The sequence below is a fragment of the Hemibagrus wyckioides genome, linkage group LG18, assembly GCF_019097595.1.
Source record: "Hemibagrus wyckioides isolate EC202008001 linkage group LG18, SWU_Hwy_1.0, whole genome shotgun sequence".
Taxonomy (NCBI): Eukaryota; Metazoa; Chordata; class Actinopteri; order Siluriformes; family Bagridae; genus Hemibagrus; species Hemibagrus wyckioides.
This window is the reverse complement of record NC_080727.1, coordinates 24,628,068-24,654,444: the sequence shown is the minus strand read 5'-3', so window position 1 is coordinate 24,654,444 and position 26,377 is coordinate 24,628,068. Positions and strand designations below refer to the sequence as shown.

At 41.7% G+C, this 26,377-nt stretch overlaps 1 protein-coding gene across 1 annotated transcript in view; it reads right to left on the bottom strand.

The window, feature by feature from the left end:
- zbtb16a (zinc finger and BTB domain containing 16a) overlaps positions 1–26,377 on the bottom strand; it is a 99,631-nt gene that overhangs the window by 19,161 nt on the left and 54,093 nt on the right. Inside the window, exon 4 of the mRNA XM_058415122.1 lies at positions 19,589–19,675. Within this exon, the coding sequence (XP_058271105.1) occupies positions 19,589–19,675 (87 nt within the window). The remainder of the gene's footprint in view (positions 1–19,588; positions 19,676–26,377) is intronic.

Sequence of the window (26,377 nt, the reverse complement as noted above, 5' to 3'; positions counted from 1 at the left end):
AGCCCAAATGAATTGTTTATTGATCTAACAGGAGGAGGGATGGGTAATGGAGAGAGAGGGGGGGGGGGGGAGAGGGGGCAAGAAATAAAATAACATTTTCTTACTGTCGCACATTCACTGGCTTCGGAGCTTTCTCTCTCTTGTCAGCTGTGCACAGAAATTGATGTTGCTTGTGAGTTAAGCAGGCCTTCAGCTTGCACTGGGCTTCTTTGCAAAAGGAATGCTTTCGGCAAATATTTCCAAAATAAAAAGAGGGCAATCCACCTTCCATTAACACTGGGACACGTTTCTTCACTCAGGGGCTTCCAGATTTTTGCACCAATAATAGCTACAGATAATTCATGCTCATGCTGGTCTGCTGTTGTCTGGGCATGGCGAGATGCACCGCTCATGAACAGATTAATGTCACCAGATGTCATTGTCGATGCCATATTAATTACCTCGAGATAATGCCATGGAACCATATGGTTCACCCAGTGTCCGTTTAGACGGAGAAAATGTCTTCATCACTCACAAACCCCACTTGGAGGAAAAAAAGAAAAAAAATTGGCCCAAATGAGTTTGACAGGTGTTGGAAGCAGACTCTTCATAATTAACTGAGTTATCGCTGATGTGATTAGAAAGGACAGACTGTAAACAAGTGAGTCCATGAATACTGTATGATGATGGCTTAAATAAGTCTTCATCCTGTCCTTAGAGCTTTATTTGCTTTCCTTTTATGGACTGTTTATGGCGGTAGATTCGGATGCACGACTGGTTCGCATCACATGCCTTTAGGTAAGAGGTGGTCTGCTGATTTAGAGGAGCATTTTGTGAGTTTTAAAGTTGTCTTTAAACTGAAATGCGAATGTTATAAAAACAGACAAGGCTTTCTGTGTCACTAACTGACCCCACCCACTCTGGTAAAACTATATACAGAAAAAAACCTAGTGAGTTTTCTTTATAATAATAATAATAAAAAAAAAAAATGCAGACAGTGTGAGCGTGGATAATTCCAGGCTGGAAAAATCTAAACAGAAGTCTGAACTGAAGAAACTTGCCACATCCACTGCATGACAGTACTGTGAGTCACAGATTTCCCTAGGTATCTTTAAAAGTATATGTTTATGACAGGTCTAGGAACACTTCCAAACATTACAAACTGCACCTCTAATCTCAGAGATGCTGAATTTTCTATCAGCTCTGACTCCATGCAGTTCAGTGGTTTGAAGCACAGCGGTGCGCCTGTAGGTGAATTCACAGCGCACGCCTGGTCCTCGTCTTGACTCGGGATCGTGGCAAAGGAAAGACCACGCTCGCTTCCCCCCCATTTCACAAATCCGATTTAAATCAGACAACCCTCGCGGTGCGGCTCCCGGTAAGAAAAAGGATAATTAGTAAACAGGCAGCCTCTCCTTGGCTTCATTGGCATTCGAGCCGGGTTAGTGTGTCACATTTAAAATGCAGCCTGATGAAGTCTACAAAATCAAACCATTTGTTACTCCTATTGAGGAGGCTTCAGGCCAGTGGCAATTAAATTGGAATTAGCGCTGGGGAACGAGATACGGCAGATTCATACCAAGAAGGCGAGCGTGTCTGGAGGATGTCTCTCGAGTTTACAGTGCTGTGTATAACTGATGCTGCTTGGAGAAGTAGCAGACAACAAGATTTTAGCATGTGAATGAATCTTTATCTGATGCTTTTTAGTTCTGCCAAGCAGTGAACACACAGTGCTAACCCTTATTAAACAATCAGGGATAGAAACAGAAATACAGTTTACTCAGCTGCACTGACAGAAATACATGGCTAACACATGGCTAATACCAGACAGCCTTTCAGGATTTGACATTGTTATTGATCTGTGGTTTAGAAGTAATAGCTGCTGAATCCCAGGGTGTATCTGTGTGTGTGTGTGTGTGTGTGTGTGTGTGTGTGTGTCAGCGTGCAGGCACGTCTGCCTGCATGACAGGATGATGTCTGCATACTGATTTCTCTGCTCCTGTGTTTTCGTGGAGAGGACAGTGCTGCTCGTGGTGTGCATGTGCGAGCTATTTTAAATGAATAAAAAGGCGGGGGAGAGCCCCATTTACTTTGCACAGCTGATTGGGCACAATGGAGATGGGGTTACCAGTGGGAGCTTGTGTGTACGTGTGTGTTTGTGTGTGTGCATGTGTGTTGGCGAGCCTCGCGGAGATGGGAGATAAATGAACTGCAAATGAGAAGGAACAGCTCCTGCAGTACAGCTGGCTTCCGAATTGCTTGCTTGCTTGGCTGTGGCAACCACGCGAACGGTTGCCAAGGGTGTCAGCGTTCAGTGTCCCTCATTGGCCACAAGTGAGAGTTACATGGACTGTAATACGGGATGAGGGCCAGCAGGGGCCGCTCTGACTAACCAATCAATCAGTGTTGGATTTGCTTTTTTTCCCCACCCACTGACAATACCAGTAGAGTCTGAGGAAGAAAAATGGAGCGAAACGACTACAGAGTTAAAATTCACTGTTTTATACAGGGTGAAATATTGAAAATTGCTGAGCATGCCAAGTTGATCTGAAACCCGAAATATTGTCAAAGCATAACACTTTAATACTCCAAACCTCTTCATGGTTTGCACAAATACTGCACAATAAAGAATGTCATGTGTCTTGATCAAATTGGACACAAACCATTCAAATGACTGGATTAACTCTTTTTGCATGCAGTCAATCTGCCATCACTTTGTGTGCTCTTGTTTGCTGTGAGTGAGGCTCTGTGTGTGTGTGTGTGTGTGTGTGTGTTCTCCCCTCAGGGTGTGTGCAGAAATGCTCTCTATGCAAGCCCATTACTGGGAAACACATCAGGAGGATGGAAATAAATTACACTGTTCCATCAAATGACAAACTGCCACCGTGAAAAAGATCGGGAAAGAGGAAAATTATGCCAAACTTCTGTTTTTCTTTCCCCCGCTGTAAACTGATTATTTACTATTGCCAGTTCGCTCTGATGTTTATAATGCAGCAGGCTAATCTTTTAAAACGGTTTAACGTGATCTTCCTAAATCAATGCAAACGGATAAGACCTATTTCTAATCCTTTTGACATATCTGATACACGAGCTCCTGTGGGATGGAATACTGAATATACTCAAAGACGGAAAAACCTTGTTGGTTCAAAGAGGTGAAAAGATAAAAATGGCAAACCTGTGTGTGAGGAATAACGGAATTAAAGGGATGCGCCTGCATTTTCCGACCTAATCTTGCTCTAACACGTCTGTAACGTGTGCGTGATTAGCGTGGATAAGAATTTCGACATGTTGCTCTATGAAAAAGGAACAAAGTCAAAACTCGCTTAGAAGGATGTCTAGTGCAGCTGCTGTGGGGATCAATAAATGTTGATGCAACACATTTCATCAATTCTTTATCTGAAAATCAAACTTCCTATCTGTATAATACATTCTTTCAGATGGAAATATTAGAAGTTATCTGGAGATGTTTTCTCTGTTGCTTGAGTGTTGTGTAAATAAAACGACAGAAAATGCAGCTTTGGTAAGAATGTTCTTCATGACCAGGTTGTTAAAGGTGTAAAGGGTGTAGTTTTGAATTTGTACTGCATCATCATACACTTTATACATGACTAGTCTTTTGTCCCCTAGCTTGCAGTATTTGTGAGTTAAGTGATCGGGTCTTATGCTCTTTTTTTCTTTTGCTTCATAACTGTACATGTAGTGGACAGACATTAGGTTCAAAAACACTGAAGCTGTCCATTAAACACTGGTGATGCGTATAATCCTTGTCCAGATATCACTGCTTATTTTTTTTTCTTGTACTGATGGGTGTGTTGTGAGTGTCAACAGAAGCCTGAACCCTGCTGGTGTGTGTGGACACGCTGTAATAAGTTGCAGGTGATAAATTTACACTGAAGGAAACAGGTGAGGTCACACCGATGACCACAGTGGCTTCCTGAAGAGCAACCCTGTCCAAGTCATTTCAATCTGTTCACTCTTACTATGGCTATAAATACTTGAGTCTTCTCAAAATGTGGACCACGGACACACAGAGGCCAGGGAAGGGATTTATTTTTTATTTTATTTCATTTACCTACAGTGGCATTATGCACTCCATGAGAATCAAAACTACAAGATTTATTATTACTTTCTTATAGCTATTAGGGGTGTGACTGGTCACTTGAATTAAATGGGTTTAAATCCTAACGTAGGTCTGTAATAATGTTGAATAAAATTCTGTCCAAGTAAACTTCAGGAATGAAAAGCTCTATAGCACCAGTAAATATCCGGAATGTTGTAAGCATGTAAACAATGAATAATAAATCTAATAGATGGATAAAAGAGGCAAAATAAACTATGGGGGTCTGTACTGAGGTGGTCTGTGGAATATTTACTGTACCAGTTAAAAGGGACAAAGCTTACAAATTGTTTGAGAACCACAGGTTTAATGGGAAAGGCAGATGTCCTGTATGACTTGCTGGTCTGAACAGTTTCAGTACATGTAGCTATAAAAGGAGACTTTCTTCCCTACATGATAATCTGACTGGAAGCCTGGTGTTGGAATTTATTCCTCCCCTCCCTTCCCATGCTTTATTCGCACTGGCCATCTGGACTGCGGGCAGACAATGTGGCATGGGCTGTGAATGACCGTCCGTATTAGTCATAGGCTCTTAGCTCGACCCCTTGCGTCCTTAATCTTTACACTTTTGCAGGGACCAAATGACCGGAGCATCTTTTCTCACTGGCCGCTGACATGGTCTTTCCCACTGGACAAAAGGCTTTAAGGCGCCCCCCTTTTGGCTCGCACCCCCTTCACCGTCATTCAACCCCCTACCCTCGAAAAAAACCAACCAAAAACACACACACACACACCATTTCCTTAACATTGCTTCTGTTTTTTGAGATGTGGAGGATGAGAAAAGGTCTGTGATGCTGTAATAAATCCCGGGAAAAAAAAACCCAAAACAAAACAGAGGTGGAAAGACAAGACATGATCCTGTACTGAATACAAAACAAAAAAGACTGCAAGAAGAAGGGAGTAGAGTTAATCATATTCAAATACATTATGAGCACCATGGCCAAATGACTTATAAAGATAAAGGTATTATCAGTATAACAGGAAAGGCATGCTTCTCTCCAGCTTAATGCAGGCTTTTGTGGTGGCTATTAGAGGAAATGGGGCAGAGGAATAAGGCACAATCGCCTTCCTGATGGCTGCCACAAGTCTGCTTTATTTGGCCAGGCCAAGGAGCGGTGCGATTTAAATCGAGTACTCGCCAAGATACCTAGAGCTTCTCAGAGTAAAGGCACTCTCTGTAACCGGAGAGACTTAAATAGAAAAATGGATGCTAATCAACATGCTCCATAAATTGGAAGCTGGTGGCATTACAGAGCAGCAGTGTCTTTTCCGCAGCATAACTCTAGGGCACCGTAAACAAAATAACAGGAATAAAATGGCAAATGACAGACGCGCTCTGTCTAAACAACTCACTCCTATAAATAAGGACATTTCTTGTGCAAAACAGGGTCATATGCAGCATGCCGGGCGTCAGCGTTTCAGCCATCACAGCTCCAACAATTCATAAATATTCCTTGTGTGTGTGTGTGTGTATGTGTGTGTGTGTGTGTGTGTGTGTATGTGTGTGTATGTGTGTACATACCAGGTACTGTACCATCCATCACTGTTGCATTTACACAAATACATTATCATTTGCTGCAAATCAAATACATCCCAAATATTTGTTTAGACAGAAGGTACAAATAGGCAAAGGCAAAAAAAAAGGATCAAAACATCTAAAAAAAAAAAAAAGAATGAACTTAGAGGGAGCCCCATATTTTTCCAAATAGTTGACAGAGAGCGACCGTCTCAATTAGGCTCGGGTCATTTTCCAAATGATCTCTGAAAGTGTGTATTCAGAGCGGCCTGCCCCTGACCTTGAAGATGAACCGTCGACCACAAAGCCTTTGTGAGGGTAGAAAAAGACTTTATTTATAGATCAGCTGAGTGTCGATCAAGCCGCATCAGAGCTCTGGGAAGAGGGGCCTAGGGAGAACGCTTTTGAAGCAACTAATATAGCGGTCTGCCTCCATCACTTCAACCCTTTTTAATCCCATTAGAAAGCCAATTGATTTAGCTTTGCGGGCGCACAGCAAGGCAGACGTACTTACCGGCGGGGAAAAAACAAACAAACAAACAAAAACCCACCACCACAACGGAAAAATCCTTGGTGGAATCGAATGATAAAAATTCGGAGAAAAAAAACCCGGAGATGTATTTGCCAGGAAAATGCATTAGACTAGAGACACTTAAAGATAGGAGAGGATGAGGAGTCAAGAGAGTACCACTTGAAAGAGAAGGGAAAAGAAAGTCGACAAAACATTATCAGTTTCCAAACACAGGGCTTACGTTTAGTCTGAAAAGTGCAAATGTGTTGTGATGATATGGTTAGTGCTTTAGTTGGAATCTAATTAATTTCTGTTTGATCGTGGAGGAGATGCGCACATGGCTTTGTCATTTCTCCTGCGTGATAACACCTGGTAATTTACTGTCTCGATGGTAATGAGCTTTTAAAAGGGCGGAGGGCCCTAGGAGCTCAAACACATTCCCAAATGACTGTACACTGTTCTAACACCCTCACTCTCGTTCTCACTCTCGCGCTCTCTCTCACACACACACACACACGTTTTTACGCACTATACAGAAGATCTGCTCCTACTTTAGGTCAGATAAAACATATGGGCCTGACTCTGTTTTTCAAACTGCTTGTATTTTAGTTTAAGGACATTAAACAGTTTTATAGAGGTCAAAATAATGCCCAAAACATTAATTTACTCATTAATACTGTTATTCTCGAGGTTAATTTCTTCACCTAGAAATGATAACAGAATAATAATGTCCTGTTTTCATGCCTGAATTCAAATTCATATTTTTTTTTTTTTTACATATCTATCTATCTATCTATCTATCTATCTATCTATCTATCTATCTATCTATCTATCTATCTATCTATCATATCTCTCTCATATGTATGTATATATATATAAAATGTATGAGAAAAAGAGAGAGAATTAGATGGAACTAAATGACAAATACAAACAAATGCACTGGTTTATTTTACATTTATGTCTCGCTCCTGCTTTATGTTCTTTTGTTCACATTTTCTTTTCCTTGTAAATCCCCGGTGTCTGGCTGCTGATTGTGTAATACTTCTTGTTTGTAAGAAAAGAAGCCTTCACATCTCTCTCATTATTATCGGAGATTTTGTCAAAAGGTAAATACACTGTCTGAAAAAAAAAGAAAAGATTTGAGTAGTTGTGAAGGTGATCTCACTCTTCTGTCCTTTTCAAAAGAAATGAATCTCAGTAATGTTCTGATTTCCCTCATTATATCCCTCACTCAGGATTCATTTTCATTTTTTCTCCATTGTAACACTCTTTAATTCCCCTCTTTGGCCTTCCTAGGATTACAGATTACTGCTACATCTATTTCTGCTTTTCAAGGAAGATCAAAGGTCTTGACGTGCCATCGTGTAGGAATCAGATAAATACCGATGTGCATTAGAGGCTGCAGACGAATCAAATCAATGAGACCTCGCAACACATTCAACTCACACTCTTGATGTCAATACATGTCAAGGCTGCTTTCATCACCTTTAATTACATTTACTCTGTTAGCAGCACAGACTATGGATGATTATTAAAACACTAAATCATATTTAGCTTTTTTTTCATATTCATTTGTGCTCTCTCTCTGTGTGCATGCATCATAATGCCTTATAATTCACACATCTCTGGAAAATATTTCATTACATTTCACCAAAAAGCTCAGAAGTATTCTGTGCTTGGAGCTCGTTCAGCCATTCCACTAGCTCTTGCAAGAAACTGAGCAGAATTTCATCATAGCTGTCATGACATGAAATATACTTTTAACACATCAAGCATGTAGCTTTAAGGAAAATCTCAGAAAAAAAAAAAGAGGACACTGAGAGGAAGGACACTTGCACTGCCATTGTCTACCAGCAGGGGGAGCTACATAAGCTTGTCTGACCTCAAAAGCTTTGACCGCACAAGTTTGAAGTTAGAAGAGAGAGTGAGCAAGACCTCAAATGACCCCTTCTGTATGGACACTATACACACGTGTCAGGAATCTGATAAAGTAGACGAGTCAGATTTAACAAATTAACCTTCATCACTAGTGGACTGATAAAAATCCGCAGATTAACGTGGAAAAGTATATTTAAAGTAAGATATACAAGCAGAAATGGTCATGCTTTTTTATTTGCTGCTGGAAATCATTTAAGACTCGACATCCTTCCCGGTGCTCGACTCACTAAGACGGGGCAAAGCTTCGAAAATCTGCTCTCTCTCTCTAATGTACATCATAAATTATGAACAGCAGGCACATTCAGGATGCAGCGTGCAATAACTAAACCGGGGAGAGCTGTAAAAATCACACGCATCCACCGATTTCACACACGCAGTACACACAGTAAATGGAGGCAGTTAAGACGCATACTAGCAAGTCAACCATCATTTTGCAGCTCATTCCTCTGGCAGGAACTGATGAGCTCCATGTTTCTCACACTCACTTGAGGAATGTGCTGCAGACAACATACTGTCAGAGCAAGATGGGTGGCAGAATTCAGGGCGGCTTTACCTCAGTGGGTCTTAACTGGCTTCAGATGGATACTTGGACTGAGATGGACTGAAGCATCAGAGGTTGCTGAGTAAGAGGATACTGCATTCCTGAGAGAAGAGAAAGGGCTTTCTTGGTGTTTTTATTTAAAGACCGCTGGCCTTTCACCCTTGCCTAGAGACCTTCCTAGAGGTTAAAGTATAATCCAGGTCTGATGACCACAAAGACTGGACCCTGAGGGCCAAGGACTTGCACATTTTCTGAATTACAGCGTCATTCTGAAGCCTGACTGACCACACATCAAAGGCTCCCAATGCAGGGTGGCTAATGGGAGCTTTGCTCCACTTGTCAAAGTTCAGCAAATTGCCAAACCTATTCCCTCTTTTCTCTTTCAGAGACAGGGTGGGGGTAGTAGACACTGTGTCCTAGATTTTGACCAATGCTGAACGGTTTAACAGTATGCACTTTGACCAGAGAGCATGGATGAGGTCATTACTATGCAGCTCCAAATATAAACTGACTTATGTGATGTTGCTCATTTCCATCTCCACATATAGGTACTGAGGACCACCTTTTCTAAAAGTGGAATGCGGGGAAACCTGGGCATATTTTTTTTTTAAGAGTAATTAGAGGGGTCCTTGACTGTAAAAAGCTTGAGAACCCTTCCTCTACTGCAGAACTAAACACTAATAGCCGCTTAACATTTCTTTAATAACTGCCATGAAATAAAGCAAACAGATGCTAATATGCAATAACATCATTGTGCTCTTTATGAAGCAAAACATTTGAGAATTTACAGCCTTATAACTTTCACTTCACTTGCCTGTTCCATTCAATACATTTTATGTCGATCCAGTTTAAAAGGGAAACTCTGTGGATTTAAGACCCACATGCTCTTTAAAGGGGAGAGAGGAAAAAAGTTGTTTAATTGACATTCCCTTCCCCCATTTTCCCATGGTGAAGAAGAAGAAGAAGACGACGAGGTGGGAGGGGAAAAAAAGAGGGTTTTGTGCAGTCCTTCTCCTGGTGCTCACTGTACAAAAGGAAGCCGATTTGAGGATGAGATGACCCCGTGACCCCTGGAGCTGCTGAAAGGTTCTCAATGGCACAAATCCCACATAATCAATCACATTCCAGAGCCGGCGGTCAGCGGCAGGCCGTACGGCTTGCCCCCCTGAGCCGGACTGTAAACGGACACCTTTACAAACTCTCCCTTACAATTCAGCATTCCTCCTTGTCCTCGGTTGCGAAGAGACATTTTATCTTTATTCTGAAGATGTTATTCACTTGTGTAAATATAAACAACAAGGTGGATATTCAATAAAATGTTCATTAAGTAATCAGATCATACAAACAAATGATTTATTAAGTAATTTATTATACCTAGTAATGAATAAACAGCTAGGTATGAATTGCAAATAATTACAAGCACAGACTTTACCTACTGGATATTAAAGTATATAATAAACAAGTTACTCAAAATGTAAAGCGTGCTCCTGGTCTAGACTTTAATGAGTAATGAGTGTTTAAAATGCAGGGACAGTAACTTGTATAAAAATGCCAAGTGCTAAGAAGTAACTTGTGGTAAGAAAATGGGATGTCTGTCCAAACTGCAGTGAAAAACACAAATGACATTATATTAAAAAATGATCGATTCATTAACAATAATCACTGCCATACACACCTAGCAAATGTGTTCTTTATGCTGTAATACGCAAGGCATGTACCAGATATTACATAAGTACTGATTAGAATCAAGGTGGTTACCCTGCTGTAAAATAAACTGTTAGCAAACCTTTTAGATTCTGCAAATTTTATGTAAATCACCAGATATCAATCAAAACAAAAGCATTTGTGCTAATTATTATATAGCAAGAAAAAAAACACCTATCCTCTATCACCTATCCTCTAGTCCTCCATTTTTATGACAGCAATCAATAGATGGGAATTGTAAGTGATACCTTATCTAACTAGACATTTCATTTTCTTCAGCTGTGTGTGACTTGCGAGTGACTGACCAGGTGTCATCTAACAAAACAATCACCAGCACTTAGAAACCTGCTATTAACTGATAAGAGTAAGCCTGCATGGCGTAATGCTTCCCTCCTGAGTTCAAAACTCAACTGCAGCCATCAGAGGGACATGCAGAGAGAGTAAAAGTGATGAAGGATGGGCTGGTTGTTCTTTATTTTCCCTCCCTTTTGACCCGGTGTCCTGCTGATGTTAACACCACCGGCACGATTATGAAGCCTTCCACCTTCAGGTAACGAGCGCCTAAATTGGCCAACATGAAAACTATGTCACTAGGCAACCAGACCTGATCGTTTCTTTGTTTGAGGTGAAAGGTTGGAAGTGTTCACACTAATCTTGCCGTTCACAATTAAGTAACATAAGAGTATGCCCCGCCCCCCCCCCCCCCCGGCCCCCGTCCGCATTCTCTCCACACTCCTTGTGGGAAATGAACAAAGCCAAAATCCCCCATCGCTAATGGAAAGGTATTTGCACTGTAAATTAAAGGGGTCTGCATTTTCGATGTATTATACCGATCACTTTTGAGATGTCTGCAAACAGCTCAAATCTAATTACAGGGGGAGATTTACTTGAAACGCCCGGGAACAAAAGAAGCCGGGTCCATTGTGGAGCTTCGCTGTTGTGCCTCCAGTGAATCCTTTTCTATTCAGACACTCATGGCACGGGGGTTAATCCATTACAGAGATACTTCAAGGTGGGAAACTCGATCACAAAAGCACCTCAGTGTGTGCATGCTGTTTTTTTTTTCAATCATTTTCCTGTCATCATTTTCACCGTTTTCTTTTCTGCACCCTTCCATATCTTACTTTCGGCACTAAATCAATTAAGTATGGCTATTGATATTTTAGATGCAACATGTTAAGATTTCAGAGGGGTGTTAATGCTTGTTTTACATGGGATTGAGTCTGATTGGAGCAGGGATACACGACACTTGTCTGGCCAGGATGCCGAGCAGATCGGGAGATTCCTGCTGGCTCCTTTTGCGCGGCGTGAATCGTCGGACCGACAGGAGTCCGTAATCTCCACACAAAACTTTCCTTCTCCCTTGGACATGTGCTGCTGTCTCTCTCAAAAGACCTCTAGCGTAAGGATTCTCCCCTAACGCTTGGATTTAGAGATCACTATTTGCTGTCAAATCATTGCCCAGAGACAATATTGGCCATCATGCAGAGACATTACAAAGGATTCGCTGCCACTACCATGCTCGCTAAGCCGGGCCAGAGAAGTCCAACCCGAGGCTTCTTTTCACATTCCCAAGCTGAACACACACCCGGGCTGCATCCAGAATGCAAGAGTCAGTCAATAAAAGAGAGACTCATTGTGGGAATTTATACGTTGCTTAATGGCTAAACATTCTTGCCAGCAGATGATTACTTCTGGGTGTTGGCTGCACGTCTGCACATGGTATCTATCAGCCAGCTGAGCATCTCAGCCACTGGAAAACTCATTTAGATCCTATCTGGGGAAAAAATTAGTTTGGAGGAAAAAGAGAGAGAGAGAGAGAGAGAGAGAGAGAGAGACTAGTCTGGCCTACACTTGATTTAATTTGGTCACTGATACAGTGGCCAAGCACTTGTGCTGCTTCTTATTTTTTGGGATGCAGAAAGACAAAAAAGGGCTGTAAGGAAGCGCACACTCACCACTTCAAAGCACTTACGTATTATCCAGGCTATTCAAATTCAAGTTGTGCCATTCAAAATGGAACTTTCGCATCTCATCATTTCATCTCGAAACATTTGCGCATATTGATGCTTATAAAGCTCTTGAGAGCCCTGGGTCAAAATACTAATGCAGCGGCGAGGAATCTGGGTCTGAAAGCCCGGACCATGCCACCTGTTATCCACTTGATGAACATGGAATGAAAAAGGCAGACTCTTGTAAAGCATTTGCTGAAGATATTTAGCTTACTGACTCCCATAAAGGATGACACCGAGTGCCATAATTACAACTCCACTTCAGAGAGCAAAGAGGAGAGAGGAATCTGACTGTAAGCATACAGCCATATGCAGAGAGTGTGAGGGACTCAGACAGATGGGCCCTCCGCTGGAGTGGGGGACAGCTTGCACGGTAATGAATGTAAAATGAGATATGGGGATAGAGTCTGGCATGGCTAATAAGTCATTTAATCATCGGCAGCTGACCGGCACATGGGCACTGGTTTTGCTGCTACCTTCACTCTCAAAGCTGTGATAAGTTATTCCTTTAAAAAGAAAAACAGCAGTTAGGCAGCACTATGTGTTCTACAGCATGATGTGAACTCCACCTGAATTAGGAGGCAGCATTGAAAGGTATCCTTGCTGGTGTAGACATATTTCTGATCACTGAACCAAAGTTCTATGAAGGTTTCTATAAACATGGCAAACTGTCCTGTAATTGTTCGTCTCATAACTGATTGTTCAGATAGAGTTAAGAGTAGGCCTTTTGTGATAAAAAATGATCAAGCAAATAAAACACAAAATCTATGGAGCTAGGTCACTCGAAATCCTTTGTTCGCTTGCTAGTGATGTCCTTCAGTAGTCTAGCAGAAAAATAGCCTTTATAGTCACTTCTGTAATCATGCCACAGGTTGCTAAAGCGTGTGCTTTATGATGACTCTGAAGGGTATCCAGTTCTTGCCATGGTGCCTTTCTGGTTAAGATTTTTCCCAGTGAGAAGGTCCCTTTGAGAAACTACATTAAGGCAGTTGCATCCAGACTGGAACGCAGCTTATAAATACTTCCTAAACAAAGCATTATTTTTTCCCCTGTGCTCTTCAATGCCCAGGTTTGTCTTCGTACCAACCTGCATGATCACCTTCTTTTGCACAAGCACCCACATTGTTTTGTGCAACTTTAATGCGCTCTGACAAGTTAATAACGTCACAATTAAGTAAATGCTTAACAGACGCCCTGTTCGCTCTGGTGTGATTGAGATAATGGACATGTATGACATGACCTCTGTTTACCAGTGGCACAGACCTCGTTTGTGAGCGACAGGCACAGGGAGACGGAGAGGATGGGGGTCATTCGGGGTGCGAGGGGCATGATTAAGGAATATTTTGAGGTGGGGGGGTGTGTGTGTGTGAAAGAGACAAAAAAAAGGGGGGGGGGGTGCTGCTTTTTCTCTTTGCACCACAACACAGGCGTGTTGTCCTCTTGCTTTTCTCTCGCTCTGTCAAAACTATTTCTGGCTTGAGAAAGAAAGTGTTTACTCTGTGGCCTGGTTCGCTGGAGTCACGCCGTGTTCCCACCGAGCAAATCCACTGTTCCCTATCCAAAATGGTTTGCATATTTTCCCTGTAACACAAGGCTTAAAAAGGATGAGGGGGAAATCAAGAGGGTGGGGTGAGGGGGGGGTTGGGGAGACGCTGCTATTATTACTGGATTTACATGCAGTCAGCTGCTCGCTCCGTTTACGCAGCTTTTCTGGAAACAACACAGAGGATTCTCTCTCGAAACTGTCGCTGTTCAAGAGGCCTGGCAAACAGCTCTAATGGTCCAAGCTTAAACATGGCGCTGAAAATCAAGATTCTGAAAAATTCACCAAAAAAGGCCCTGTTAGCAAACTCGGAGGGGTTTCCTGGTCCTTTCCACCTGCTCAGGGTCATACCAGCATTGTTCACTCAGGTTCCAAATACTATTCATAGCCACTCGCGCTGCTCAACTGCCACAGACGGCCTAGAACTTTCCTCCCATGTCATATACATCCTCTCATCGCTTCAGTGCACTAAATCGAGCTCTCTGCTACATATCATATCACGACGCTAAAACGGTGACTCCGACATCAACACACCTTACAACGCTATACAACGTTAAAGCCCCTTTAGCAACAGTCACAAAAGCATTTCTTTTTTTGCATTCTAATCTCAAGAGATAAGTGAAGTAACTTCAAATTGGGCTCTGCCCTTTAAAGTAGGTCAAACTCGAGCAGCACTGGAGCTGTGCGTCAACAACAGCACATGATGTTTTTCTCTCAAAGTCTTGGCACCAAACACTACTAACTATTTTGGTGCATTAACTAGACACTGTCTTAAAGGCCCAGAGTACATAGACGTCAGAACCAGTGACACCTAGCCAAAGAACGCCAGCGCCACATAACCGGTGCTGTTACTGGCTTAACTGCTCCTTTATATCATCTTACTCTTGGTTGGTTACTGACATGAGATTAGTTCATTGCAAAGCCAGTTTTCTCTGTTTACTGGAGGAGGATTTAAGAGTAACAGTAAGTTAACGGAGTAGTTCAGAGCAAAATCTAATTTGCACAATCTTCACTTTACCCCAAATGAGTCTGCCAAGATGAAGTGAGACTTCCATTATTTGTTAGCAACGTTACAGGGCTCTGTCCTTTCTTCATGGAAAGAAAATCCATTTCATTTCAAACCTTTTTCCCTTTAGACAGATCTTTCTGGATTTCTCTTAGTTACAGTGATGGAAATCAGAAAATATGATTATCAAAGCTAATATTTTATTTGTGTTTTTTTAGGGTTATTCGTTTTTTATTACCATGTAATAGATTCAGTCAAATGTAAAAGCTGTAACCTTGATGTATGACCTCAGTGACCAAGAAAGGTACAGGTCAGTAATATTTTTTTTTCCTGAGCAAGTAGCAAATGTTTTAGCTGATTGACGACATCTGTGTTTTTCAAACATGATAAAAGATTTTAAACATAATAAAGGTCTAAAAAGTTAAACACAATCAGTGTTGCGTGATGAGGGTCAGCTTAGTCTTCTTTTTTTTTTTTAAAGGCTGTAGTATGACAACAGCTGAGTACTCTGATGTCAACACCACATGCTGGGAACTACAATGGTGTCCATTGAACATCTGGTGATGCCCATGGCCTCAGAAAACTGGCAGAATCCACTGCTGCGAGGTGTTTGGTAAAAAATGCTAACCATCAAAGTACAAGTGTGGCTTTTGTTCAGCCGTTTCTTACTTAACACTTCTGCGATGTAATAGAATATTCACAGGGCATGATCCGCGAGCAGATGGTGCTGATTTCAAAGTCAGTGGGAAAGTAATTATTTCTGAAAATAAGCTATTAACTATTGACTTTGTTGGGCAGCCTTAAACTGGTGCCAAACGTGGTAACTTTTCCATGAACGACTTGGATCACGAAGGCTTTTCCAATAACCCCGTCATGGAAGCCAGTCCGTTTCAGCAGCAGAGGTTCTGATAACATTACAGGAAATGACCGTTGCTCCCTGCATGTCCAGGGCCTTTAGCCGGAGTAGCTGCCAAGTTGAAAACCGAGACCTGGATGTTTACAACGGCATGAAAACTTTTGCTATCATAAACAGTACCTCTGAGCTGGCAGTCATTAACTATTTATAAAGTGGGTGCAACAACGAGTTACATATCCACTAGAGAGCATGTGTGCATGTGTTTTTGTCTACAGGGGTGTGTGTGTGTGTGTGTGTGTGTGTGTGTGTGTGTGTGTGTAAACAGAGGAATAGGGTGATGGTGACAATTATGCATGGCAAAGATATTGGCAAAAAGAGAAATATGACTAAAAATTCCCCTTCATGTTGCAAGCCTTACAGGGTGCACAAACATATGGGTGAGCATATTGAGGGACAGGGTGTGTGTGTGTGTGTGTGTGTGTGTGTGTGTGCGCGCATGTGTGTGTGGGAGTGGTTGTATTTGTTGTATGTGTTATAACTTGCCATGCGTTATAACACATTTAAAATATAAGCCCGGTAGCCACAGAGGAGGCTGGCCTCAATGCTGCTCAGCTTTCTGGCAGGAGGACAAAACTCACTGCAACTCACTGCCTGTATTTTTTTCTCCAGACTCCAGTTCTATATTTAGCAAGGCTTTCCGCTGTTATGCCTCTCTGATCGTTAGCCCCGTTTAACCCTTCTTTACAACGGCCATACTGGTCAAGGCCCTCTGGAGGCCTGGTACGTAAAGACTGGCCGAGCCAAGCCCTTCTGGGATCTGGTGAGGTAGTGTAGGAGTCTTGGATGAAGAATAGAGAGAGAGATTTTAAAAGACGTTGTGTTTCAATGATCCATGGGGTTTTTGTGTTTTGTGCATGATGTGTGAATAATTTCAGTGTGAATCGCCTCATACTGGGTTTACCTTAACACTAATCTAATTCTAATGCATCGAATTCACCCGAATTAAGAGGAAATAAAACAGATGCACATGTATAGTGTATATTAAAATGAAAACTTTTCTATGATTCCAAACTTATCTGCATTAAAATCCTCATGAGGTTCGATAACTGGAGAAACACTGGATATGAACATTTTCTTTACAGGTGCGGTCTATTAGTCTATCCTCTAAATTTCAACACACTTAGCATGATACACTATTTGAACAGAAATGAACTAAGGTACAGTACATGTAAAAACCTACTGAATTAGCATGGCATACTCTAGCTAGATTGGCGATTGCTTGCTAAGTTTAAGCATAAACGCATAGTTTTGATGACAAGTTCATTGAGAGCACAAGCGATACTCATTCTAGTCACATGAGCTTTGGCCAGGATTAGGCTTTGCTCACTAAAGGAAAGATCTCTTGATATCTGATATTCGACAATAATCATGGCTTAAGATTCCTGAGGAGTTTGATATTAATTTGATTAAACAACTTATATTTACAATGGCCAATTCTGACTGTAGATTCTGAAGGAATTGTTTATTTGTTTGCTAAACTGAACACTGTTTTTATGCATATTATATGTGATCTGATACAAAGCTATGTGCATGTGTGGAGCATGTGTGGGTTAATGTCAACACATTCAGCCTTTTAATTACACAGCTTGTGTTTTTAACAAGTTTTAAATTATTTCCATCTCAGCAAAACCTCATCCAAGTGTGATTATTAAATGGATAGAGAGAAGAAGAGTTTGTGACCACAACAAAGTCACACGGCTTTTCAAACACATTTGACATTCAGGTACAAGGATGCTCTGGCAAAAAAACATTAAATGTAGACAATATCAGTACCCATAATGCCGATGTTAATAGACACAGTTTGGGTTTAAGTTTTCCTCTTATTACTCTGTGGAACTATGATTTAAATAAATTCAGAAATACTTCCCAAATGATTAATTTAATGCTCATTTTGTCTTGCATACAACAAACAAATGATTATAAATAAATTAAAATCTGTTACATGAGCTAGGGTTATTTTATTGCACATGCAGAGCATCACAACTTGAATAAACATGTTCAGAGATGTGGAGTAATCAGAGACTGAATGTTTACATGACCGTCATTAATTTAACCGACTGGACATACCTTTCATTCAGCTTAATCTATTCCTTCTGGAGCGTGTATACGATCATATTTTTATGCTGACAGAGCGATCGGCCGGATTATTAATGGATTATTAGTCTGCATGTAACCATAGTTACTGTGAACCGTTGGACTATGTACGTGTGTGTATGCACGTCAGGGTGCTGGAACATTTCGTAGGGGCAGACAGTCGAGGCTGTCGGCAGGGGGAAAAGTCTGAGCATGGCATGATCCCAGTATACTGATACCACACGCATCAACACATCAGTAAATCCCTCCGTCCAGCCACCCTTTGCCTCACTCCTCCCTCACCCAGCGGCCCAGCGGAGGTCATCATTCCTGGGATGGCAGCATGTCAGCACATAGTCCAGACGGTTAGTTACACTTACACGCCACATGCTGGCATCTTCTGAGAGGTTTCCTTCATTTGACAATGTTATTGTGGGAATGGTAATAAACAAAGCAACCTAGCCAAACTTATTCAAGGCTATTCTGTTCCTGTACCCATAATTCTCCTCTTCAAACTAATAAACAACTGGACGGAGCCAGCAAACTCAGGATAAACACCCCTAGCTCCAAAACTTTTCCAGGAAGTGATCTTCTAATAACTGACATGCCAGGGAATAGACCAGGCTCGTCTCTACACATGACTGTGACTTGAGAGTTTCATCTGTTTATGAATACTCGGCCCTGCTGCTATTACCTTGCTTAATGCTTGCTGCATGTAAACACTCTTACAACACTTAGGGACTACTGTGCTGCCCCTTAACCTGGAACTAGCACTTCACTGAAATTTAGCATTGAGAATTGCTTACAGTAAGAATATTTTATAAAGTGCAGAGAAAATATCCTTAGACAATAAAAACAGGATACAAAACTAAATATTTGTGTGGCCTGCATGAACAATCGTTGGCTAGTTAGCCAGTTACTATGAGGAAAATACTTCATAGATCTACTGTTAACTAGCAGGCTAGTTAAAATCCTCTTAACCTAGGAGCTAGCTAGTTACAGGTTAGAAAATCCGGAGATAATTAGGTTGCCACCACATGCAAAATCACACCAATACATTTCAGTGTTTGACTACATGAAGAGGAATTTCATGTAGCCTATGTAGCAGGACTGACCAAACAGTTAGCCAGTAACTAGTTACTAAACTACAGCAAGTTTTCTTAAAAAAAATATTAATTCATTGCTAAATTCTAAATGTTTCTTTCACTGTTTGCCCAAAGTGTTTTGTAGAGAATGAACAGCAGAAATATCCATTTATTTACTGACAAAAAGCTAGGTATGAGCTAGGTATGATGCTGCAATCCAGCACCTGTTATTCTGGAAACTAGCTAAACAGCTGAATTTCAACAGGTAATTTATTTACAAAGGGCAAAAAAACAAAAACACCACAATTCACTGTTTGACCAAATGAAGATAATTAATGCATTTTAGTCACAACTGGCTACACAGATAAGTTCACATGGTTAGGGAATAAACTAGCTGTTTCAAAGATGGCTTATTCCCCAACCATGTAAACTTGTCAAAATCTAATAAAGGGAGCAAGAAAATGACAAAAGACTAAATTCTAACAAATTTCTATTTATTTTCTGTTGGTCTTTTGGCCAATAAAGGGCTGAGAGGATAACCACCAAGGGTCATATCCATGAGTACTGGTATGATTCACAACCTTTTAAGTGTGTGTGTGTGTGTGTGTGTGTGTGTGTGTGTGTGTGTGTGTAGGACAATTCCTGACCTGTGTGAATCTGTCTGTGTGCTTCCAGATCTTCTTCTTTCTGGAACTGGGCTCCACACTGGTCACACACGATGGCTTTCTCTCCAGCTGCACACAAAAAGCAAATATTACTGTATTTAGAAGAATCACTAGAAATTCAGGCATGATGCAAAAATGCATAACATGGCAACCCAATACACAAGTCCTCCCTGTTAGTCATGGTCATAAAATGTGGACGTGCAAAGAATGTCGCAATCGGAATCCAAACACAGGAACTCAGGCTGCTGTCTCTTGTGTGTTTGATCAGATGGGGTTATTATAGGTCGGAGCTCTCCGACCTACTACATTTGTTCTCTCCATCACAGGCGTGGTAAAGGGTGAAGCGCATACATTACTATTATTCTTCTTCTTCTTATTTTTGTTATTACTACCATCATAGCACGGCCTGCTACATTTCCAGCACCATGTCTGATGATTACAGCGCCACAGCAACCAAAACAGGAAGCTGTAGTTAATATAACACAGTGTGACTGAGATTAAGCCAAAGCCTGTTTCACAACCATTATGAAGTTACAAAACATACTGTACTCTCGCGTGAGACAGGAAGAAACACCTTTCAGTTTTTATTAGGGGAATAAATAGTGCAATAACACATTTGACGGCACGTAAAAAAACAACCGTGCAACCGGCATGTTATTACATTTGCAATTCATAAGAAAACACGTGTTTAAATCAACAGGGAGTGTAAAGTAAGAAGTGCGGGGCTAAAGCCTAGTTTATGCTTTCAAAAACAGAACAAAGGGAAAATTCTGAAAGCCTGAAACGTTTATGTAGGAGTTTCCTAGCTATTTGCAGGCTGTATATCATACAAGAGAGGAGGGGCAGCAAACAGCGAGCAGTAATATTTAAAAGCTCTCGCTCTCTGTCCTGCAATACAGCAGCATGCTTTGATCGGGATAATGCTGCTGTTTTTTTGTGTGGAGACAACATAAAATCAACAGCTAAGTTTAGAAGTGGTAAAGCTTTCAGTGAGGTGGCTTTTTGGAAGGAGTCTTCAGTGTCATCACTTAGTAACAATCAAAAAAAAAAAAAAGCAAAAGCTTTGTGTTTTCTAACACAGGACTCTGCGTTTTGGCCACAATTTTTGTTTAAGCACATCGAGGGACAAAAGAGATGCTTGTGAGGGAACGGCTGTTTGTAGCTGCTAGAACATATATGTAGGAAACAGGAAAGCTATACAACATTAAGCAAAACTACACACGAATAAACCACTCAAACAGCCCTCTTTAAACTCCACTATCAGCCAATCACTACAGAGGTACTGTTTCAGAGATAGACTTTTCCAAAACAAAGCCACGTGGGAAGTGTTTTTCCACCAGTCCAAAGATTTTGGAAGCCTGTATGAAAGAAAGTATAAACAGGCCTTTAGATGAGGCACAGGGATCAGCGCTAAGGGCAAAAATCAACTCCACATCTGGGCTGTTCAGGTACTGTGGCAACTTCATGTAGACGTTAAATCATTACATTAAGCAGCAGTGAGAGTTACAAGACTTAAATCCCACCAGTGGCATAAGCAACAGAGGATCATTATCTGGAATGGTTTCATACAGCAAACAAACACTCAGCAGGGGCGTGTGTTTAGGCCGCTGAAAGGAAGAAAAAAAAATCACAAAATTAAAGTGATAAATTCTAGCCTTTCCCTTTGATCAATAGATGCTTTTCTGCTAAGTAGGGTTGGGGAAAAAAAAGTGCAAGACAAACACCTCAGTTAGGTTTGGCATGGTATCTTCTAGCTCCTAAACCCCTTCATCACCCCGCCCGCACTGTTTTTTTCAGGGCTGTGGTGCAGAAAGCGAGCAGAGGGCCAAGGCTAGAAATAACTGGCTCTCCAGCACAGAAAAAGCCGTGGCTATAAAAGAGCTGTTTTCTAACAACTTCCACTTCCTCCTCCGCACCTCCTTGGAGTTGCCACAGCGGGGCCGAACCTGACATAATGGGCCCTTACACAACTGAGGTTCCCAAGAAGCAAAGAAGAGGTGCCACGTGCCACACTGGCCTGTTCCCTTTTCACTTCCCCTCTGAAATATTGCACAACTGGAAGAGAGGGATTTACTGCTTCTAAAGAGGACACTCCTGCCGATTGCTTGTGCTGCCGAAAAGAGAGGCCTCGTGTACGAGCGTATGAGCGTGTAAAATGCTGACAGCATCCAGAGCAACGAGCGCCCAGAGATATATCTTGCGTCTAGAGTCCGATTACTCTGCGCTCAACAAAGACACAGAATCTGCTACCGAAATACCCGGCTGTAATGAAGAGACAGTGAAGCAGTTATAGAAGCGATTCCTCATCAGGAGCTCTAATCGGCTTGCTCTCTGTGTCTCTGATGAGAACACAAATATGCCACAAACAAAAACACACCCTTGCTGCTCGGTGAGCCTACACAAATCGGTTATATAAGGCAGTACACTCGGTTGCAAAAAAATCCATAAAAAAAAAAAACCCAGAGCTCCGTCAGAACAATGCGTGCAGACGGCATGCTCTGACTCCTTTCTTCATCGGTAACGCTCTGTGCTGTACAGTTTTATTTACACTACCCTCTTATCAGTCACACAGCAGTACGGAGGCTGCCAATTGGAAAGGACAGCCAGGAACTGCATGTTCCCTCGCTCAAGTAGATGTGTACTGCAGGCAGAGCCCCCTTTTTTTTATTAACCAAGACAAAAATACTGGGAGTCTGCCAGATTTCCCTTATAAACACACACACACACACACACACACACACACACACACACACACACACACAGGTCCACAGGACAGTTAGAAATAATAATTTAAAAAAAAGTCTATTAACATAAAAAGGAAAAAGATATGAAGCGAGTAAACCATTGAAAAGATCTGAGCTGTGGAACAGTCCAGAAAGAGAATGTTTAGGCACAAACCAAAAGCAGACAAATATTGACAGAGCAAATACACTTACACATCCAAAATGAGTTTAGAGTTTACATTCTTAAAATGAATATTGGCACAATGGTTCACTCTTGTTTTATGGAAGCTAAATCTCATAATCCATTTTGCATGCTTAGATTAAAGAGAGACAGAGACAAATAAAGACAGAAAGGATGGAAGGATGGGTGCAGGGTTTCTGAAAGCTTTTGTCTGTACTCTGCAGTTGTTTTAGCTCTTAGGTCCTGAGGTATGGAGGGTATTTCAGTTCAGGCACAGCCAGAGACAAGGCAAGTGAGACTTCAGGACCTCTGTGGTGTCAGCCACTTCTGATGTCTTGTATTCTGATCTCCATACACGGGGACAAAGTAAACAGTGCAAGTACAATCCCACTAGTGTGCTGGCCTGCAGCCTTCTGCCCCCAAGCTACAAAAGGTCAAAGGGCCCATGTGTTTTCTGCTTCCTTCTTCACCCCCTCGCAACATCGGTCCTTGGTTATTTAAATTATGACACGGGACTATACTCGCCATGCCGTGGTGCCAAGACAAAGACCTTTCAGAAGTGGAGGAAACAGGAGCCAAAATCTGGGAGGAATCAGCAGGGCAGGGGCAGACCGGTGTGAAGTGGCTGAAAAGGATTTCTTTACCACCAGCCCCGCACAGATGACCACCATTTTAATCTATTTTATCCTGACGAGCATGATCATGATCGATCCCAAGAGCACTATTTTGCTAGTTGTATGAAGAATGGTGATGACGAAAAGCCATGGGCTACATCGGCTCCAAACAAGATCCCTTTTTTTCAAGCATGATTTTGGTGACATTCTTTGTAATGACATTCCTGGGCAATCGGTTAAATAAGGATACACTATGACGCCGTCTTAGGTCTAGGGAACCGATACCGTCATGGCAAAAATGGAGTAAAGAGGTGAGCTCTGGTGCCTGATCGATAGCGGTGAGGTTGGCTGTAAGTAGAGCTCTTCCCACAAGCTCTCTTTTATTTATCCGGGCAGAACCTGAGAGGATGACCACACGGTGAACCCTTTCCCAAACGACCACTGAAACTTCAGCAACCCGCTGGATACAGCAATTGAGGTGCCTTTACAGTGCTGTAAATGCCTTTATGGCTAAAGACGGAGCAGTAGGAGGCCTGGCCGAGCTCTTTCCTCATTCGCAGGCTCTCTGTAGCATGACGGAAAATCATGACTGAACGGGACGATATGAACCGGCGATGGACAAAGACCAAGAAGCAAAAGGTGTCCATGGCACAACAGCGATTATATACTCCTGTAATTCAAAAAAATACATGCATGTGGAAACTTGTTTAAGATGTGAGAAATACCTACCAGGAACTCACAAATTCACTTGTGCACTAGCCACTTAGCGAGCAGCACATGATCCAGACGATCAGGGAGTCAGGCAGCAGAGCCTGCTGTACATGTGCTTTCTCCACAGGTCAATAACCTGTAAAGATTTAGCGTTTAGGGCCCATTATTTCCTGCTTTCAAGTCACACATTGTCAAAGGCAGTCTATGCTTTTATTAAGGCCCGGGTCAGAAGCCTGGGGGTGGAGCCAGTAGGCAACACAATGCCCTATGGGACAGTAACTAGGACATAGGAAACACAGTGGGAACCATTACTTATAACCATTTTTGGCTTCCACATTTGACACAAACAGTTTCCCTAACCTTAAAAAAACATCCTTCAAAGGAAAACCTCTGATATAACTCTGAAAAATCTGCATGCATCCAAGCAAATTAGCGAGCCAACTCAAACAACCACAGCAAAGCACAGAACTTGGTTAATAGGAAACCCAAAAAAAATGAAAACAACAGGACATGTAGAAAACATGCAGAGCTGTTTAACTGCTCTCAGGTGCAGTGATTTACATCGTTGTTTATCGTTTGATTCCAAGTCTTTTTTTTCAACCATGTCTCCATTAGGTATGTCCAAAAAAGTTAATTACCTGCAGGTTAAAATGGAAAAAGACATCCTTCCTTAGTTAAAAAAAAAAAAAAGAAGAGGAAGAGAAAGAGGGTCTAAGTCAGGGGACAAGAAAGAAAAAAAAGGTCACTTCCATAAATGTCCTTTCTTCACAAATGTGGACAGTGTGACCAATCCACACCCCCCCCCCCGACTTCCTCACTTAACCGTTTTTACAATGTCCTGACACACATTCCAGCCCTTCCTCCCAGAGTCGTCCCTCTGAGACAGAGTAACAGACAAGTAACGTCATGATCATTATATTTGTTGAATTTGCACTGCTTTAATGAAGAACCCTGCTGATGTACTGTTACTGAAAAAGAAGTTGATTATTTTTCTGTGACATTCTGCCCCAAAGATTCTCCCACAGAAATATGCCAAGGATAAATTTTTGCATTTATAAATTTTTGGATTCTACTTAATCTTGCGGCATATCCATTAAACATGTCAGTTCCTGATATTACTCACATTATATCAGTTTCTCTTTGAAAAAATTCAGCTTGTTACCAAGAAACGGGAAAATTTTCCTGGGAAAATAAGCTGTTACAAAGCATTGACACTGGAGACTCCTTCCATAGGTGTAGCACAACACAGAACCAGAATCATCTGGAGATCAAGAGCTCAAATTCCGATGACCTTCAGTGCCCGGGAGCCCAAGAGAGGAAAATCGTCCGTTCGAGATTGGTGGACACGACAACATCCGGGAGAAAATATTGAATGTTAAATAACTAACTCCCTCTCCGTTTCAACCATTACATTTTTCTTTGTTAAATAACCACACATTTTTAAATTCATGTAAAATTAATCTGATATTATGGGGTGTCTGGTATATGAGTGTCTGTGAAGGAGCCGTTACTATAGAAACAATGACAAATAAGAACAAGTGCATAAAGACAGACCTGTGATTTACGTTGTGGGTGAAAACACAGTCAGAGCAATGCTGTTGTAGAAAACTAATCAATACCTGCTGACGGTTGGGTCAACTTACAGTTATATGGTCAGTATATAGTCTACGTTTTGTTTGTGTGACATAGTGGATTCTTTTGTTTACCTGAAACTGTACTGAGTGAAGAGAAAAGCTCTGCCTGCTCACTTGCTGTCTATTAAACATTAATTGCCCACATCAATATGTCTTAAAATCAAATCCACCTCGAAGCAAGGTATTTCAGAGCGACTAAAACCGAGAGCCCTGTATTAGTATTCAGGTCCATGTATGTGTGTTTGCAACAGTAATAACACAATATGCACGGCTGCTATTCATGCTGCACCTCCCAGTGGAATGGGAAGCATAAAAGCAACCCTTGTGTGTCCTGGCTACTTCCAGATGGCTTTGGGACTGCTTTTATCTTTTTTTTCTATACTCCTGCTTTTTTTCCCTCCACATGAAAGCGCTGTCGGCAGATATTTGCTCGGCGCTTCGTTCGCTCCTCATTCGAAATATAAAAGTTTCAAAGAGCATTTCACGAGGGAGCTCTGCCATAAATGGGATTCATAGCTTTTTAATCTGCGCTAAGAAATTGATCTAAAAGTTTCCCAAAGCCATCGTCCTAACTTACATAACGCAATAAAAGTGTGCCTCGGAGAGCATTTACTTTTATTGCCATTTCATGGGAAGTAAATCATGTTCCCTCCGATTTTGCCCGCCGTGCATATACGCATGGATGTGCGTTCCAGAAACTGACCGACATGCAGAGCGCACAGATTTTCTGTGTGTCTAAGAGTTCCGATTATCATGTCACTGACATGGGGAGCAGAGAGGCAGGGGGCGATGCCATTAGTCATGAAATCCTTAATTAAAACCATTGCCACTCGCACACCCACTTTGAGGACGAGGAGGTAAACCTGGGAGCGTGCGGTACATGTGTAAATCCAGGTCTGAAATAAGGA